The sequence below is a fragment of the Mizuhopecten yessoensis genome, unplaced genomic scaffold (assembly GCF_002113885.1).
Source record: "Mizuhopecten yessoensis strain PY_sf001 unplaced genomic scaffold, ASM211388v2 scaffold549, whole genome shotgun sequence".
NCBI lineage: Eukaryota > Metazoa > Mollusca > Bivalvia > Pectinida > Pectinidae > Mizuhopecten > Mizuhopecten yessoensis.
In genome coordinates, this window is record NW_018403602.1 from 188892 (window position 1) to 204918 (window position 16027).

General features: G+C 33.6%; 1 protein-coding gene and 1 long non-coding RNA gene across 8 annotated transcripts in view; both read left to right on the forward strand.

The window, feature by feature from the left end:
• The window catches only part of LOC110450747 (tyrosine-protein phosphatase Lar-like), a 277405-nt gene that overhangs the window by 151206 nt on the left and 110172 nt on the right, over positions 1-16027 (forward strand). For all 7 annotated transcript variants that reach the window (XM_021498451.1, XM_021498459.1, XM_021498477.1 and 4 more), the window contains 3 exons: positions 5203-5235; positions 10262-10453; positions 11029-11139. In XM_021498451.1, coding sequence (XP_021354126.1) covers positions 5203-5235; positions 10262-10453; positions 11029-11139 — 336 coding nt within the window. The remainder of the gene's footprint in view (positions 1-5202; positions 5236-10261; positions 10454-11028; positions 11140-16027) is intronic.
• LOC110450789 lies at positions 12235-12847 on the forward strand. The gene is made up of 2 exons (XR_002463007.1): positions 12235-12293; positions 12647-12847. It is a non-coding gene; the product is annotated as an uncharacterized LOC110450789 (long non-coding RNA).

Sequence of the window (16027 nt, forward strand, 5' to 3'; positions counted from 1 at the left end):
ATTGTTTTGATAAGGTGGTGACCAGACTGTTTGCGACACGACCCAATCAGAAACGGCCACTTTCGAGACATTGAAACGAAAATAGAGTGAAGTTAATTCGGCTTTTTCAGTAAGGTTCACGTCACTCTCCCGGGCCAATCAATTAGACAGATTTTCACGGAGAAATGGCGGCCATCCATCAGTTTCATGCACTGATTTATTTGGTTACGTTCTTGGTTTCACTTCCCTGAAAGATATTTACAGATTGGACAACTGAACAGTGTCTATTGGGACTCTTGTTTAGCTGTGTCTGTTTGAGGAGCCAAGGGTGCTGTAAGACTGAGACACTTGGGCTTGATTTACCTTGTCATAGGGGTATGGTAGCTACATATTTTTGTTCAGTTTTTTAAGACTTCAGGGGATAATATTTTTGTAACTGGTTGACTTTCATCTAGAAATAAAGTAATAAGTGATATTATAATGGGCTACAAAGTTTGGTTGAGGACCCTGAAAGGAATTTGAGGACCTTCTAGATTTGGTAATTGGTTGTCGTGGAATTTCCACCAAAAGTGATAAACATGCTATAAAAACCAGTTTAAGAATAAAAATAGATTAGTTTTGAAGTACAGTATAGGCCCTACTAAAGGAGAAATTTGAATCTCAGACGGTCTCGTGTGGACATTTTCTACAGTTAATCTGGTAACAGATATCCAACTCTTAGAACACCTTTCAATAGAAATAGTCAGGATGTATTTTTACAAATCTCCTGAAAAGTGCTTTGTTTGTTAGTGAATTGTATTTGGCTGTTGAGCCAAAAAACAGGAACGTGTAGACAGCCCACATTGTAACTACACTGCTATTTTTTGTGTCGAGGTCTTTTATCCAAACCACAAAAATGTTACCATTATGTGTGGAAGGGAGGTTACTCTTGTCTAGCATGCAATGGATTTTCTACAAGATTAGATTTCAAAATCAACTTAAAAAACTTCAAAATTTTAAATTTGATTTAATTACTTTTTAATTAGATCTCTTGAAATAAAGAGAACCGTCCAACTGACATATGGCTTAAAGTACAAATAGGTTAGACTACAAACATATTTCAATAAGAAAGTTCCATATATAGTATTGGCAGCTCGATGTCTGCCCGTAGATAATAAGGACCAGTCGTGCAGCGCCAGTGGGTTGTGTAATACAGCTGGGAATCTTTAGTTTTTACTCCACATTCAGACTTCCTATGTCACACATTGAAACCTGACACATTGGTTTCCCTATAAGCATGGCCATTCGTACCATATATTTTGTTGTGTTACTAGGTGGAGTCATAAATTTAAAAAATAGAAACTAGAATGGAAACATAAATGAAATTATGTGATGTCTAGGTTTGTCTTTTTGTAAGACAACTTGGTGGTTGGACTTTTGTGGAGACGTTCTCATTGTTGACATAGTCGGGGTGGGGTTATCGGGTACTGGTGGATAGTGGGAGTGAACCTAGCCCACAGATAGAACTAAAATTGTGTGATATCAATACCTTAACGATTATTGTAGTGGATCAGCCCATCAAGTAAGCTTGTATCACCATAGGTAAAACAGTGCCAGACAAACAAAACGACCTGTAAAATGTCATCTTTGAAAATATTAAATAAAGTATGATATTTTTTACTTTTAAGTCTGACAGTAAAACCTTTCTGTTAAGACTTAATTTTTTTAATATTTTTTTTCGCTTTTAGTTGGAGAATTAATAAAAGTGATTCAAGTATATACTGATTTAATTTGTCTTTACTGTTGACAGGTCTGTGTATCAAAAGTTTATTCACGTATCACAAACAAAACTTGCTATTTCTTTTTAACCACAAACATGTAGACTTGTGGTAACTACCTGTCCTAGTGACACGACATCCTCGCAGGTGACACATGAAAGTGTTTCCTCAGGTTTGATACAAAAAACACTGTCTTGTTCATCTCAAATTGCCATTTGAGGAAGACGACTGACAACGACCTTGTGAAAAAAAAATGTTTTGAATAAAAAGTATTTTTTGTTCCAATTATCATAGATAGACTCGTGTAGATGTTATAACAACCAGAAACTCCGCCAGCTGATGTAGGAACAGCTGCAGGCCTACATAAATACTGAAACAGTTGGTAGTCGTAATATAATGTCAAAGTTATCCTAATAAACACTTCTGGCCATAATACCCCTTAATATAATGTCAAACTTATCCTAATAAACACTTCTGGCCATAAAACCCCTAATATAATGTCAACGTTATCCTAATAAACACTTCTGGCCATAAAACCCCTCAATATAATGTCAAAGTTATCCTAATAAACACTTCTGGCCATAATACCCCTTAATGTCATACCTGTGTGTTCACACCTGTATCAACTTTACAGCCTCACAATCGTTTCTGATTTCAAAATTTTAAGAAATTCCTTAAACATATATATATATGAGTCCCCACGCCTTATTTGGATCACCTGGTACGTTTATTGTGTCAATTACTGTATGTGGATTAATGTTATCACCAACAGATGTTTTCAGTTCATTTATATGATGCAATCTTTTTACGAGATTTTTATCTTTGAATGTTTTGTTTGATTACTATTAACAAGATGTGACCACCTTAGGAAGTGTTGCTGTTCTTTTCCTGTTCAGCTTACTGCTTCCGTCGTATAAACATTTTGGGACTTGGTTTTCTGGATATTATCTAAACATTATGACATTTCACACGAGGGATATGATCCCTTATAGCCCTCTGGGTTAGGGAGGAACAGCTCAGGAGTCATGCTTACAAACCATCAAGTGATCAAACAACAGTTTTCATGTTTGTGACGAATTCCCACAGAACAACATGTTATCATTTGTCATGTGTCACCTATAAAACGGGTTGTATAATCAAAGATTTCATCTTCAAGGGATATTAAACTTTATTTCATCATGAACAGTCACAACATCTTAGCTAGATACATTTCACACTAACGTTTTTTTTCCCCGGTTTCAAATCCACCATATCTTTTCAAGCTCGGATAGTTTTGATAGACAAGGCCATCCTCTGTTATATAAATCTGATCGAAGCCAACATCGATCTTGTGTCAAGTAAACGCTATATGTATACAATTTTCAAAAGAGGATTTTCAAGTTTGAAAAAAAAAAAATCTGGAATACAAAGAACTGTATGGATATGTGTACCTTTCATTATTTTCTGTTAATCAATATTCTGGAGGGAAGCTTATCTTAATACCTTCTGCTAAGGATTTTACATAAAAATTATCTAAATCAGTTTGCCCGCCATGTTTCAGCTGTAGGTAATTCTTTAACTGTATGTGAGAGTACAGATTTAAGACCCCTATCTCAATTTAGGACATTTTTACCAGGTAATATTTTCATTGGTTGGTAGTCTACAATTTATGGTATATAAAAGGTTTTTATCGTCAATTTCATTTTCACATATTTGTCAAAATTGACTGTTATATTGTAAATGAAAATTGTGTCTGATCTAGTTTTAGATAGAAAGGCAATTTTCCTGCTAAGTTGTAAAGAAAGGTAATTTTCCAGACGTATCGTTTTTGAAGGGAGTGTAATATAACAGATCAACTGACTGTGAAGATATCATGAATGAAATTTTAAAAGTCTGTGGCCTCAGGCTATGGAAAGACCTGTATGAGAAGGAGTTGACCTAGTTTCTGTTCAGTTTTCCATTCAAATTATATATCTGTCGGGGTGTGCGGTATTTCGGGAGTGGACAGAATGGGACGAGGCTGGGTACATACATTGAATAGGAATTCTAATTTTCGAGGACGGCCTCTGAGTATCGTTGTATTATGTTACGTGAAGCAAAAACTGTGACAAATTATGTCCCTGATTAGGGTCGAGTGTACATAGAGACTAGGGCTGTCAGATTCCGGGGTATTCTGTTTCCTTGGGGTATTCTAATTCCTGGGAGTATTCTGTTTCACAAGATCACATATCCCACTACTGTATCTCCCTGTGTACACTACATTTATCTTATTTTTCATTCAGGAAAATATACGCAACAGCAAATCTCCAAACAGGAGCTGTTATTAAATTTGTGAATGTCTTTGTTATTAGTTTGTTAAAGTCTTTTATTAGGAAGTAAATTTATATAATGCTTGTGAAATTGCTGATAACATTTTGTCCCCCTGCTAAAACTTGTTTGTATGTATATAGTGTTTATCTCATGGGATTTTAGACAGAGAAAAATATTCTTTCATAAGTCATTGTTTATGATATATGCATATATTTCTAAAATACAAGATAATGATTTTGAACATTAGTCGATGTGTCCTGCATTTTCATGTGTTGGACCTTTATGTATCTGGGATGTTGGAGTTATGCCCCTTTGATCAGTGTGTGTTGCCTGTATCGAAACTAACTGTTTGAGTTTTGCCTGCCATTAATGACAACTTGTGCAATTAACAATTGATTAATAAGTTAATTAACAAGTATAAAATCACTCCTCTTCTCTTTTAGTGATACAAGTCCATTCTTTTCTCTATTAGTGATACAAGTCCATTCTTTTCTCTATTAGTGATACAAGTCCATTCTTTTCTCTATTAGTGATACAAGTCCATTCTTTTCTCTATTAGTGATACAAGTCCATTCTTTTCTCTATTAGTGATACAAGTCCATTCTTTTCTCTATTAGTGATACAAGTCCATTCTTTTCTCTATTAGTGATACAAGTCCATTCTTTTCTCTATTAGTGATACAAGTCCATTCTTTTCTCTATTAGTGATACAAGTCCATTCTTTTCTCTATTAGTGATACAAGTCCATTCTTTTCTCTATTAGTGATACAAGTCCATTCTTTTCTCTATTAGTGATACAAGTCCATTCTTTTCTCTATTAGTGATACAAAGTCCATCATCTATTAGTGATACAAAGTCCATGCTCTTCTCTATTATAAATACAAAGACCATCCTTTTTTTGATATCACAAAATTCACCCAAAAAAACATCATGTCTTCTCTGCACTTGTGTTGTTTGAATGAAAGGTTTTTGATGCAAAATTAAATATTCCTTCAATGATAGCCAGTTACTGAACTTAATTAATGGACTAATTTACCTACAGAAATCCAACATAAATTGATGATCTAACAACACTGTATCTGTTGAGATAATTGTCAGTGTTTTTGTTGAGAAATCTATACTGTAAATTTTCTCTGTTTTGTTTTGGAATTCAATTTGACCTTTGACCCCTTTCACAGGTATTAACCCACAATGGAAAAAAATATACAAAGGTAACCATGGTAACATAGACACTGACTGCTAGACTCAATTTCAACTTCTATTAACGACATCATCTAATGAGTTTGAGTGATATACCAAACAAATATAATTTATAGTCAAATTTGCTTCACTGGTCATGGGGGGTCAGAATTCAAACCGTTTATAATAATTCAACACTTATATCTGTGAGCTGTTCAGAATTAGTGTAAATGAACTTTAAAGATTTGGTGTAAATGTACTTTAAAGATTTGGTGTCAATGTACTTTTAATATGTAGTATGTTTTTTTATCATGATTAATCTAAATGTCCAATTAATTTTCTTGATGTAATCGTTGTCACAGCCTTATTGAATTAGAATAAATTACCTACGATCTGAAAACTGTATCGTAGAATAAAACCTCGATTTTAAACATGTGCATAACTCAATGCAAATAATACGTCGGTACAAAAAAGAGAGTGCTTCTTAATTACTTTTAATTGTGTTTAAAGTCCTTACAATAACCAGGGTTAAATGTAGACGGTACTTTTTTTAATTTAATTCTTAAATGTAGGATTAAGGAAAACACTTCTTAGTTGGTACAGAATGTAGGTCCAGCTTCGTTCACACCTGTTGGTTACTGGGTTTTTTGTTTCCGAAGATATTTTCATTGTTAATGCAATGTCTAAATATGGCTAAAAACCAATCGGTCCAGAATGCCGTACGGTTACCAGGTACATCACTTATCAGCATCTCCAAAAGAGTTCGTAAAAAGAAACAAATGTAATAAATAAATGGTAATTAGGACTTAGTTAATTAATTGATGTCACTTTTCAGGATGCATCAGGATACATCATGTCACAAAAAATAATTTAATTTTGATAATTTTAATATTTGAAGGAGTATAACTCTTTATACAAGTATCGGATGTCATGTGTAGTGTATGACAGAATACAGTAAGAATTACAGGTTTCAGAAAGTAAAGTAAATACAAAGAAGTGATTAGAGGGTTGTCAGTGAAGTAAATTTGACTTATTTCTGCTGTTATTTTGGTGTGAAGTGAATATATAGACAGACTTTCCTTTTCAAGAACATAAAAATTGTGTGTTTTCTGTAGTGAAGTTCAGTGGAATAAATTTCTGATAGTTAAGGTAGATACCTCAACTGAGATGACTGGCATACCTGTAGACTACTGACAGTCTATACAGACTACTGACAGTACATACAGACTACTGACAGTATATACAGACTACTGCCAGTACATACAGACTACTGATTGTACATACAGACTACTGTGGTTCATACAGACTATTGACAGTACATACAGACTATTGACAGTACATACAGACTACTGACAGTACATACAGACTATTTACAGTACATACAGACTACTGACAGTATACACAGACTATTGACAGTACATACAGACTACTGACAGTACATACAGACTATTGACAGTACATATGGACAATTGACAGTATATACAGACTATTGACAGTACATACAGACTACTGACAGTACATACAGACTACTGAAAGTATATACAGACGACTGACAGTACATACAGACTACTGACAGTACATACAGACTACTGACAGTATATACAGACTACTGACAGTATATACAGACTACTGACAGTACATACAGACTACTGACAGTACATACAGACTACTGACAGTACATACAGACGACTGACAGTACATACAGACTACTGACAGTACATACAGACTACTGACAGTATATACAGACTACTGACAGTATATACAGACTACTGACAGTACATACAGACTACTGACAGTACATACAGACTATTTACAGTACATACAGACTACTGACAGTATATACAGACTACTTACAGTACATACAGGTTACTGACAGTACATCAGATTATTCATAGTTAATACTGTAGTCAATAGAAAACTGATCAGGAGTGTGTGTGTGACGTAGATTTTGTGCTGCATTTCTATATTGGCGTTCTGTTTGACATGATCCTCCCCCATACTTACATTGATGTTGTATAGATAAACATATGTTTTATTCTGTTTTGGTTGTCATGTACTAAACTGTACCAGTATGACCTTGAAATGACCGTTATAAGCGTTTGCTGCTGCGCCTTACCAACCCTGCTCGATTGGTTGACAAATCAAAGTTGCACACCTGCCCGCAGCCATCAGAGTTATCCCCCTTTTGTACTACTCTTCTGCCACATTTTAGTCAATATTATTATTACTCCTCTGTATGGTGTTTCACCTGTATATCTATATATATACATTATATATACAATATACATATTTCTGCTTGCGCCCGCATTTCCCCATCCCCATTTATTTGTACCATGCATACCTTCAAAATGTTACAGATTGAACCCCAACAAACCCCTGCGTTATCCTTGCGTACCTTATTCTTGCATCTTGTATCAAACATACTTATCAACCTCATCCTCTGCATCATGACTTTACATATTTTATATTTAAAATTTGATGTATATTAATTAAAATTAATTAAATCATAATCAATTGATTGAAGAAAATATTAAAAATGTTATTAATGAGGTAAATTTAACATTTATTATTTTATCAATTTCTGTCTAACGTCACCTTATGATATTTAAGTAAACATTTACAACTGATTATGATATTTAATGTGCACTTATTTATAATTACTTATATCCGAGCACAGTTTTCTTTGTCTTCCTGAAATAAATTCAAAATGTCTCCATTTATTTTCTGCTATTGCATGTGACTTACTCCAACCTTGACTTTCTGTTTCTAACTTAATTCCCCAACATGTTTTACGTACATGTTTACATAAAAATTTGGAACAAAACCTGTATTATTTTATACTTTGATGAAGAATTGAGAAAAAAATGTGATTTAGGTATATTTAATACAATATCAGAAATACTCTAAAATGTTGATAAAAAGCCAAATTTGAACATAAGTCTGGTATTCCAAGCAGTGGAAAATGTCTCGAAAATAAGCCTTATTTGAAATTAGTCCAGCCTTGAAAATATACTTTGGATTCAAGATGTGAGCTTCATTTTTGCTGTCAGCCTTAACAGGTTTTACTACAAATAGCACTTTACCTGATACTTTATTGCAACAATTTGATTAAAAAGAAAAAGGTTACATTAAAAAAAAGTATAACATTTTGTGCAAAAAAAGGAAGGACTTGAAAGTAAGCAATTGATGGCTTACTGTCTGAATGACATAGAAAATAAGACGGCCTTTGAAATAGACTGGCTTCAAATAATAAGTGTGGAATTCTTACTGAAAATGAAAATATGCCAAGGCTTCTTAGCAAGATTTTAGGGTAGGATATGAAGGGACATTGTCATTGTATTATAAGTGTAAATCTCCTGTGGTGAGGTTTTATTTCTGTAGATGTTATAGACAGTCTGAAATATTTACCTCTTTTTTGTAGATATCCAATTTGGATACTTGAAATAATATTTTGATTATAAAGTTAGTCAAGATCTTTAAGTTTAAGTATTTAAATGATACAGGTTCCAGCCAGAAAACAATTATTATCTACAAATAAATTTCTACTGCAAAGAACTGTATGTCAGTTTCAGGAAGACTTTGAAAAGTAATTGATTCTATCTAAAATCTATATTAATTATCAATGATGAACAGGTTGTAAGTGGTTTGATTATTGATGTCACCTGTGTGTTAACTTACATCTTGTGTATAAAACTTTCCATTTTTTTTTCTAAAACCAGGATAATTTTATTTTGATTGGTCAGGTAAATAACTTATACATGAGTAAGTCTGTCCTGATTGGATAATCAGGTTGTTATTAGTCATGGAGCAGAATAAATTGATAATTTTAATTTAATGATAACTTCCCTGTCATAAGAAAATTCTGAAAAATGATGTAATTTCTATAATTGCCTTGGGCATGTTCATGTTTGCATTTTCAAGAGATATTTAACATGACATTGAGCCTATTACAATGTCAGGCAGCCGTTATTAGAAATTGATGTAAGAATAATTTAAATATATGTATTTACAATTAATTGCTCTGCTGAAGAAATAAACAAGAAATTCATTTTAATCTGCTGTCGTGACACATTGATTTATATGATTGTTTTATACAACTGTCTTATGTTTTTTGTTGTTTATGATATTGTTTTGTATCAGAAATAGAAATTACATCTCAGGTCGTCACGGCTAATCAGGTAAACAGACACGTTAAATCAGAACATATGGCTATGATTATACTGTTGTATTTATGTATGAAATAGTACCATAGAGTAAGATCATTGTTTTATCTGAGAAAATTGTATATAAATAAAGTTGATGAACTGTAACATACATGTAACTCATTGTTTTCTGAAGCCTGTCTCACAGACCCCGAATTTGTTAATTCTCTGTTATTATAAATAAAAGTTATCTTAGGTTATCTTGTAGCAAACCTTTAAAGTAATCATTTCAACCATTAATTTGGTATATAAACCTCCAGATGTGTGCCCTGTAGTAAATTTGTTTACATGAAAACCAAACTGTCTTGGTAATACGTGGATATCTTTGAATATTTGAATCGATGCAGTATATGGATGACCATTTTGATAAAGGTTTTTTAAATAAAATTATAATTACAATTCTGGACATAACTTTGTGCTGCTCTATTGTAAGAAGAAAAACATAAATCTTCAGGAATGCCAGGCAGTCCAGGGAAGATTTCAGATGCCATTGTATTTTACAGATTGAAACAAAAACTACAATGGAACAAAATTCTATCTTATGTACCACGTAGGCTATCGTCATATCTGTACACCCTCAGTAAGATTGTAGGCAACAGGAGATTGAACAGAAATTTTAGCAGCAAGAGTTACCTCTCTTGCAATATAGTCTCTTATACTGTTTGGCAGACTCACACCTATAACATTTCTTTCACTCAAAAAAAAACTGTTTTAAATTCCAATGTTAAATATTTTCTTTGCATTTAGAAATATCACCAGAATAAGCAGCTATTTTTTGAGGTATGTTATTTTCACATGTTTGACTGTGTTATCATTTGGATACTCATGAGTTGTTTCCCCTGTTTTGTCATTGTAGGGATACCAAATGGTTACCCCAGCATCACAGTTAACCCTGAGTTAAAGGCCGTGGAAAAGGATCGCCAAGTGAAGATGCAGTGTGAGGCGATCGCACGAAATGCAGAAGAAATGGGCCGACCACACATTTTCTGGATCAAAGACTACATTCCAGTTGATATGAGTGATCCTAGAATATCCATACAGCCCACAGGTATTATATCTTCAATAAAATTACCCATCAGATATACCTTCACAAATATCACCTACCAGTTATACCTACACAAATATCACCTACCAGTTATACCTACACAAATATACTGTCTACCAAGTATTCCCTCGTTAGTATCAGGTCAAATAACCTTCACAAATATCACCTACCAGTTATACCTACACAAATATCACCTACCAGTTATACCTACACAAATATACTGTCTACCAGGTATTCCCTCGTTAGTATCAGGTCAAATAACCTTCACAAATGTCACCTACCAGGTATATCTTGTGATGTCTCTATACCAGCTACAGATATCCCCTTTTAAAAAAAATCTTGAAATTACACTTCAGAATTTTATTTAAATAGGGTTTAATAAACCATGCCTTACATGGTCAGGTACTGATGTCCTGCTCTGTTACACATTGCTATGCAAGCAGCAATTTAAAATATGTTGGGTTGAAGAGTTATTTCCCTTCCACTGTGACATGTCCTCCGTGTATAACTTCAGCAGTTCTGTGTGAGGGAAAGACAACTCTTGCTGTCTTGACAAGTTTTTCTTTGTTCCCCCCTAGGTACTCTGTTTATTGAAAGAAGTCAAGAGTCGGATGCTGGGAAGTATGAATGTGTTGCTGAAAATCAAATTGGAGTGACGTATTCGTTTGCAGCCAACCTTTATGTGCGAAGTAAGAATTTGACAACCTACTCTATTGATTGTTTAAGGTCATAGGAGTGTATTGCTAAACGGAAATAGGAAGTACATGCCTAGTTGAAAACCCAATATAGGGAGACAGTATCACAATCTCCGCATATTCTAATGTTTAATATTAAACTGATGAATATTGTATGTTTATTATTGACAGAACAGTATGTTCTTTCAATATAAAGTATTTCAAAGCAATCTAGGCATTAATTCAGTTGTTTTTTAATCAATGAGTCACATGTGTCCATTTTTCTGTACTTCAGAAAACCGGCTACCTATTTCACTACTGTAAAGTTTTTCAAGAACGATAACTCTTTCATACAATTACTATGTGTATAAGGTTTATTTATAAAATGTCAATTTTTAATCGTTTATAGATAATTCATTTTACACAATTTCAATATTTATGAAATTGATATATATATTAATGCAATACTAATCTATACTAATCTATGTCAGTATCATGTTTATTGAAATAATATTGCAAAAAATTGTGTGTTTCATTTTTTTTTACAAAATTCACTCCTTTTTACATAAATTTCCATTTAAACTCCTTAAAATTCTGACAACCTATATTTTTTTTGTGGCAGAAAATTTTCTTTACTTCATAGCAATATAACTATAAAATTAGAAGAAATTCTACTGAGAAATGGCGACACAATCCTATTACCTTAAATGACAGCTATGTTACATTCTGAAACTGTTTTCATGATTTTAATTGAAGGATTTTTTTTCCAGCTTACTATGTTTGTTTCTTTTATTAATCTACTTTGAAAGACAAAATAATTGATCATCACTTTTCTTTATATGAAGTAAACATTCCTCAACTTTTGAAAATGAACAAGAGTTAGGTAATTCTGGTCGCTAACCTGAATAAGTTGCATACCTGCTAAATGACCCGCATTCTGCGGGTCACACCCGCAAAATGAACCTATCACCCGCGACGATCTTATGACCCGCGCGGGTCATACGTATCTCCCGCATCCGCGTCTTTTATTAGGATCTCCGTACTTCCGGAAATGTTTCGTTCGTGTCTCTCGGAAGTTTAGGTTTCAGTTATAGGTAAAGTCTGTATGCTAAGTGATTTGTTTTCACAATGGCGTCCCTGTTTCGGAACCAGCCTGGCAAATTCAAAAGGTGAGTACTGTTCACTGTTACTACAATGCATATAATCCCGATCGTAGCGCTTGTCATTTCACTTTCACAAATGGCTTCTAACCCGAGAAAACGTTCGTTATTTTAGTGTTCATCGTCAAAAAAGAAAAAGTATGCCTGTAATTACAATGCTTCGTGGGAATAAGATTATGACTGGCTTCAGAAGAGTAATATTGGACCCGATCATGCCTATTGTAAACTGTGTACCAATCATTTTTCGGTAGCTTCGGGTGCTACGTACGATATCAAAAGGCATGCAGTTAAAGAACCCTTTGAGAATGATCTTAGGTTTGGTGTGTTGTGTAGGCTAATGAAGGCATGTTTGGTACTTTCAGTGAGTAATGCTGACTCTGAGAGAACATTTTCCATGTTGAAGAAGATCCAGACAGAAGGGAGATCTGAATTAGGAAATGATACAATATGTGCTTTGTTATGTGCAAAACTAAATCAACATGGTTCATGCTTTCAGTATGCACCTAGGAAAAGAAAAACATGTATATTGATTAAGAATATGTAATAAAACAATGAAGGTGTGATAAAATGTTTTGTTAATTTCAAAAAAGTCATTGATCTTGCCAGAAGACAAAACATAATACGCCGTAAAGCCGAGACCCTGCAAAATTATTAAATTTCCACACAAATTTTCGTTTGCGCGTTATCACCCCCCACAGAATTTCCCAATGGGGGTCATGACCCCCATTGGGAGAATTAAAGGTTAGCAGGTCTGAAGTTGAGAAATCTGTTTTATACTCAAAACTTTTTCTAAGTAAAACATTTAATCACGGTTTTTCTGTTAACTACCGTCCTTGACCTTCTACCTTTTTATGGGCATAGTTTTACAGTTTCATTAGTTTGAACAATATCTGAAAAATATTTCATCATTAAGACATATTTTCAGATATATTACAGATTACACTTACAGATAAGCAGGTTGTATTTGCTTTTCATGCATTTTTACTCAGGCTAATGTTTTTGTATTCCTACCCATATATACAATGTACTTATAATCTCTAAATAAATATCAGGTTCTCATCATCATCATGATAATTAGTAGCGAAAACACAATCAATACCATGTTTTGATATATAATTAACTAATAGTGATAAATGATACCGTAATTAACTGTATACACCATTGATTGTATAGGTAATTACGCTGTATAATAGTCCATAGCAAAAATTGTTTGTGCCAGGATATACATAGACTTGAAACTGCGTAATACATCGTGGTGAAAAACATGTGTTGACGAAAATGGAATAAACAAATATTTATATTGATGTCGCAGAAGCCTAGGTGTATTATCAAAACCGTTAGGCTTCATTCCGTCTATAGGTTTTTGGTCTGTTTACTGTATTTACTCAGTTTTTGTTTGTTTTAAAATTCTGAATTAATCTCTTCTCCTTATTTAACTTACTTAGCTTATCATTGTCCTCCAAATCTCGTTCTGAACATCTCACAGCACAAAGTACATCTCACCGAGCAGATAGTTTATTGTTTCGATGTGTTACGGCATGTTTTTGTTGTAATATTGACAAAGCTTCTGAGTGAGATAGACATTACTCAGAAAATTACATTACGTATGGAAATATGCTACAATAATGTCCTCCTAATATTAACGTCGAAATACTGGTGGAGCTTTGGAGTTGTTATTGAAATTGGTTAAACAAGTAAAGTATAGAAATCTCGGACTTTATCTAAGGCTCTGGTAAAATCCTGTATGCTATCACATGCCTTGAACATTTTAGCATAACTTCAGTAGTTACTTTGATGGTAGATTATAAATAAGTTACGAAATTCCAGGAGTAGGACTCTTTACAGTCCAAAAAAAAATTAAAAAAAAATTAAAAAAAGGGATAACCAGTAAAGCTCTGATCAGGGGGATGGGCTCAGGTTTAGACTTGGGATTGGAGATTCCTAATTGAATAAGAAATCAATTTGTACAAAACGGGACAAAGATTTGGGTATATAGGTGGTCGGGGAAGTTGTGTGAAACCCCCTGGATCTGACCCATAGACTCACAGCAGTGCTGTGTATGTAGTTTTGGTGAGTGGATGAAACTTTGATGAGCTAACTATTGCTAATTGATGGTTTGATTAGCCTGCCCTTGTCTTATCTTGATCAACAGTACATAGACACTCCCTCAAATCCTGCTTGTGTCCTATACAGTCTAGAGTATATATATATATACTCTGTGTGTGCTATACACAGTAGAGAATATATATATATAAACTGTGTGTGTCATACAGTCTATAGTATATATATAAACTGTTTGTGTCCTGCAGTCTATAGTATATATATAAACTGTTTGAGTCCTATACTGTCTAGAGAATATATATATAAAATGTTTGTGTCCTACAGTCTAGATTATATATATATATAAACTGTGTGTGTCCTCCAGTCTATAGTATATATATATATAAACTTTGTGTGCTATATAGAGTCTAGAATATATATATATAAAGTGTTTGTGCCCTATACAGTCTAGAGTATATATATGTAAACTGTGTATCCTATACAGTCTAAAGTATATAAATAAACTGTTTGTGTCCTACAGTCTAAAGTATATATATATAAACTGTTTGGGTTCTATCCAGTCTAGAGCATATATATATAAACTGTTTGTGTCCTATACAGGCTAGAGTATATATATATAAACTGTGTGTGTCATACAGTCTATAGTATATATATAAAAACTGTTTGTGTCCTACAGTCTATAGTATATATATAAAAACTGTTTGTGTCCTACAGTCTAGCGCATATATATATATAAACTGTGTGTGTCCTACAGTCTATAGAATATATATATAAACTGTTTGTGTCCTATACAGTCTAGAGTATATATATATAAGCTGTTTGTGTCCTATACAGTCTAGAGTATATATATGTAAACTGTGTGTCCTATACAGTCTAAAGTATATAAATAAACTGTTTGTGTCCTACAGTCTAAAGTATATATATATAAACTGTTTGTGTCCTACAGTCTATAGTATATATATAAACTGTTTGTTGAAAATTATTGATGTCCATTACAAGACTGGAAATTACCATCTTTTCAACAAAGTTAATTAGATGAAACAAAACACCATTTTTTTCAGTTATTATTTTTCCAACACTGCAGTCTTTAAAAAGGGTTGGATTTCCCCCCAAGGAACCCCTTGATCACCACCTATACCTAATTGAACTAAAGCGTGAAGTCAATTAGGCTCTTGGAGATATAAATAAAAAGAAATAGCGACCCAGACTTAATTGAAAGCTGATAGGAAATACCAATTACATGTAACACCAACTAATTACATGTTCAACTTCTTCTGTTTTTAAGGAAAATTGGTTTCAGTATCAATACAACCTTCACAACCTTTTCTTATAAACTGGGAAAGGGGGGTTTGAGTTGAGAATTATGATATGACTGTACAGAAGTTGGGCCCACCTGTTCTCTGTTGCCATTTCTCCACACCTTATCCTTAGTTAACTCACTAGTGAGACTCCTCCCCAAAAAAACATGACACAACTTGACTGGGCAACAGGTGCATCATGGGAAAGATCACCGGTTGCCAAGTAACATTGGAGCTACTGATCAGTAAACTGTGCCAAACCTGGAGTCGTTCAACTGATAAAAATCCAATATCAATCAGGCCCCTTTTACCAGATTGCCGCCCCCCCCCACCCCACCCCACCCCACCCTCTCTCAAATAGTCTTTCAGGGATTACTGAACTCT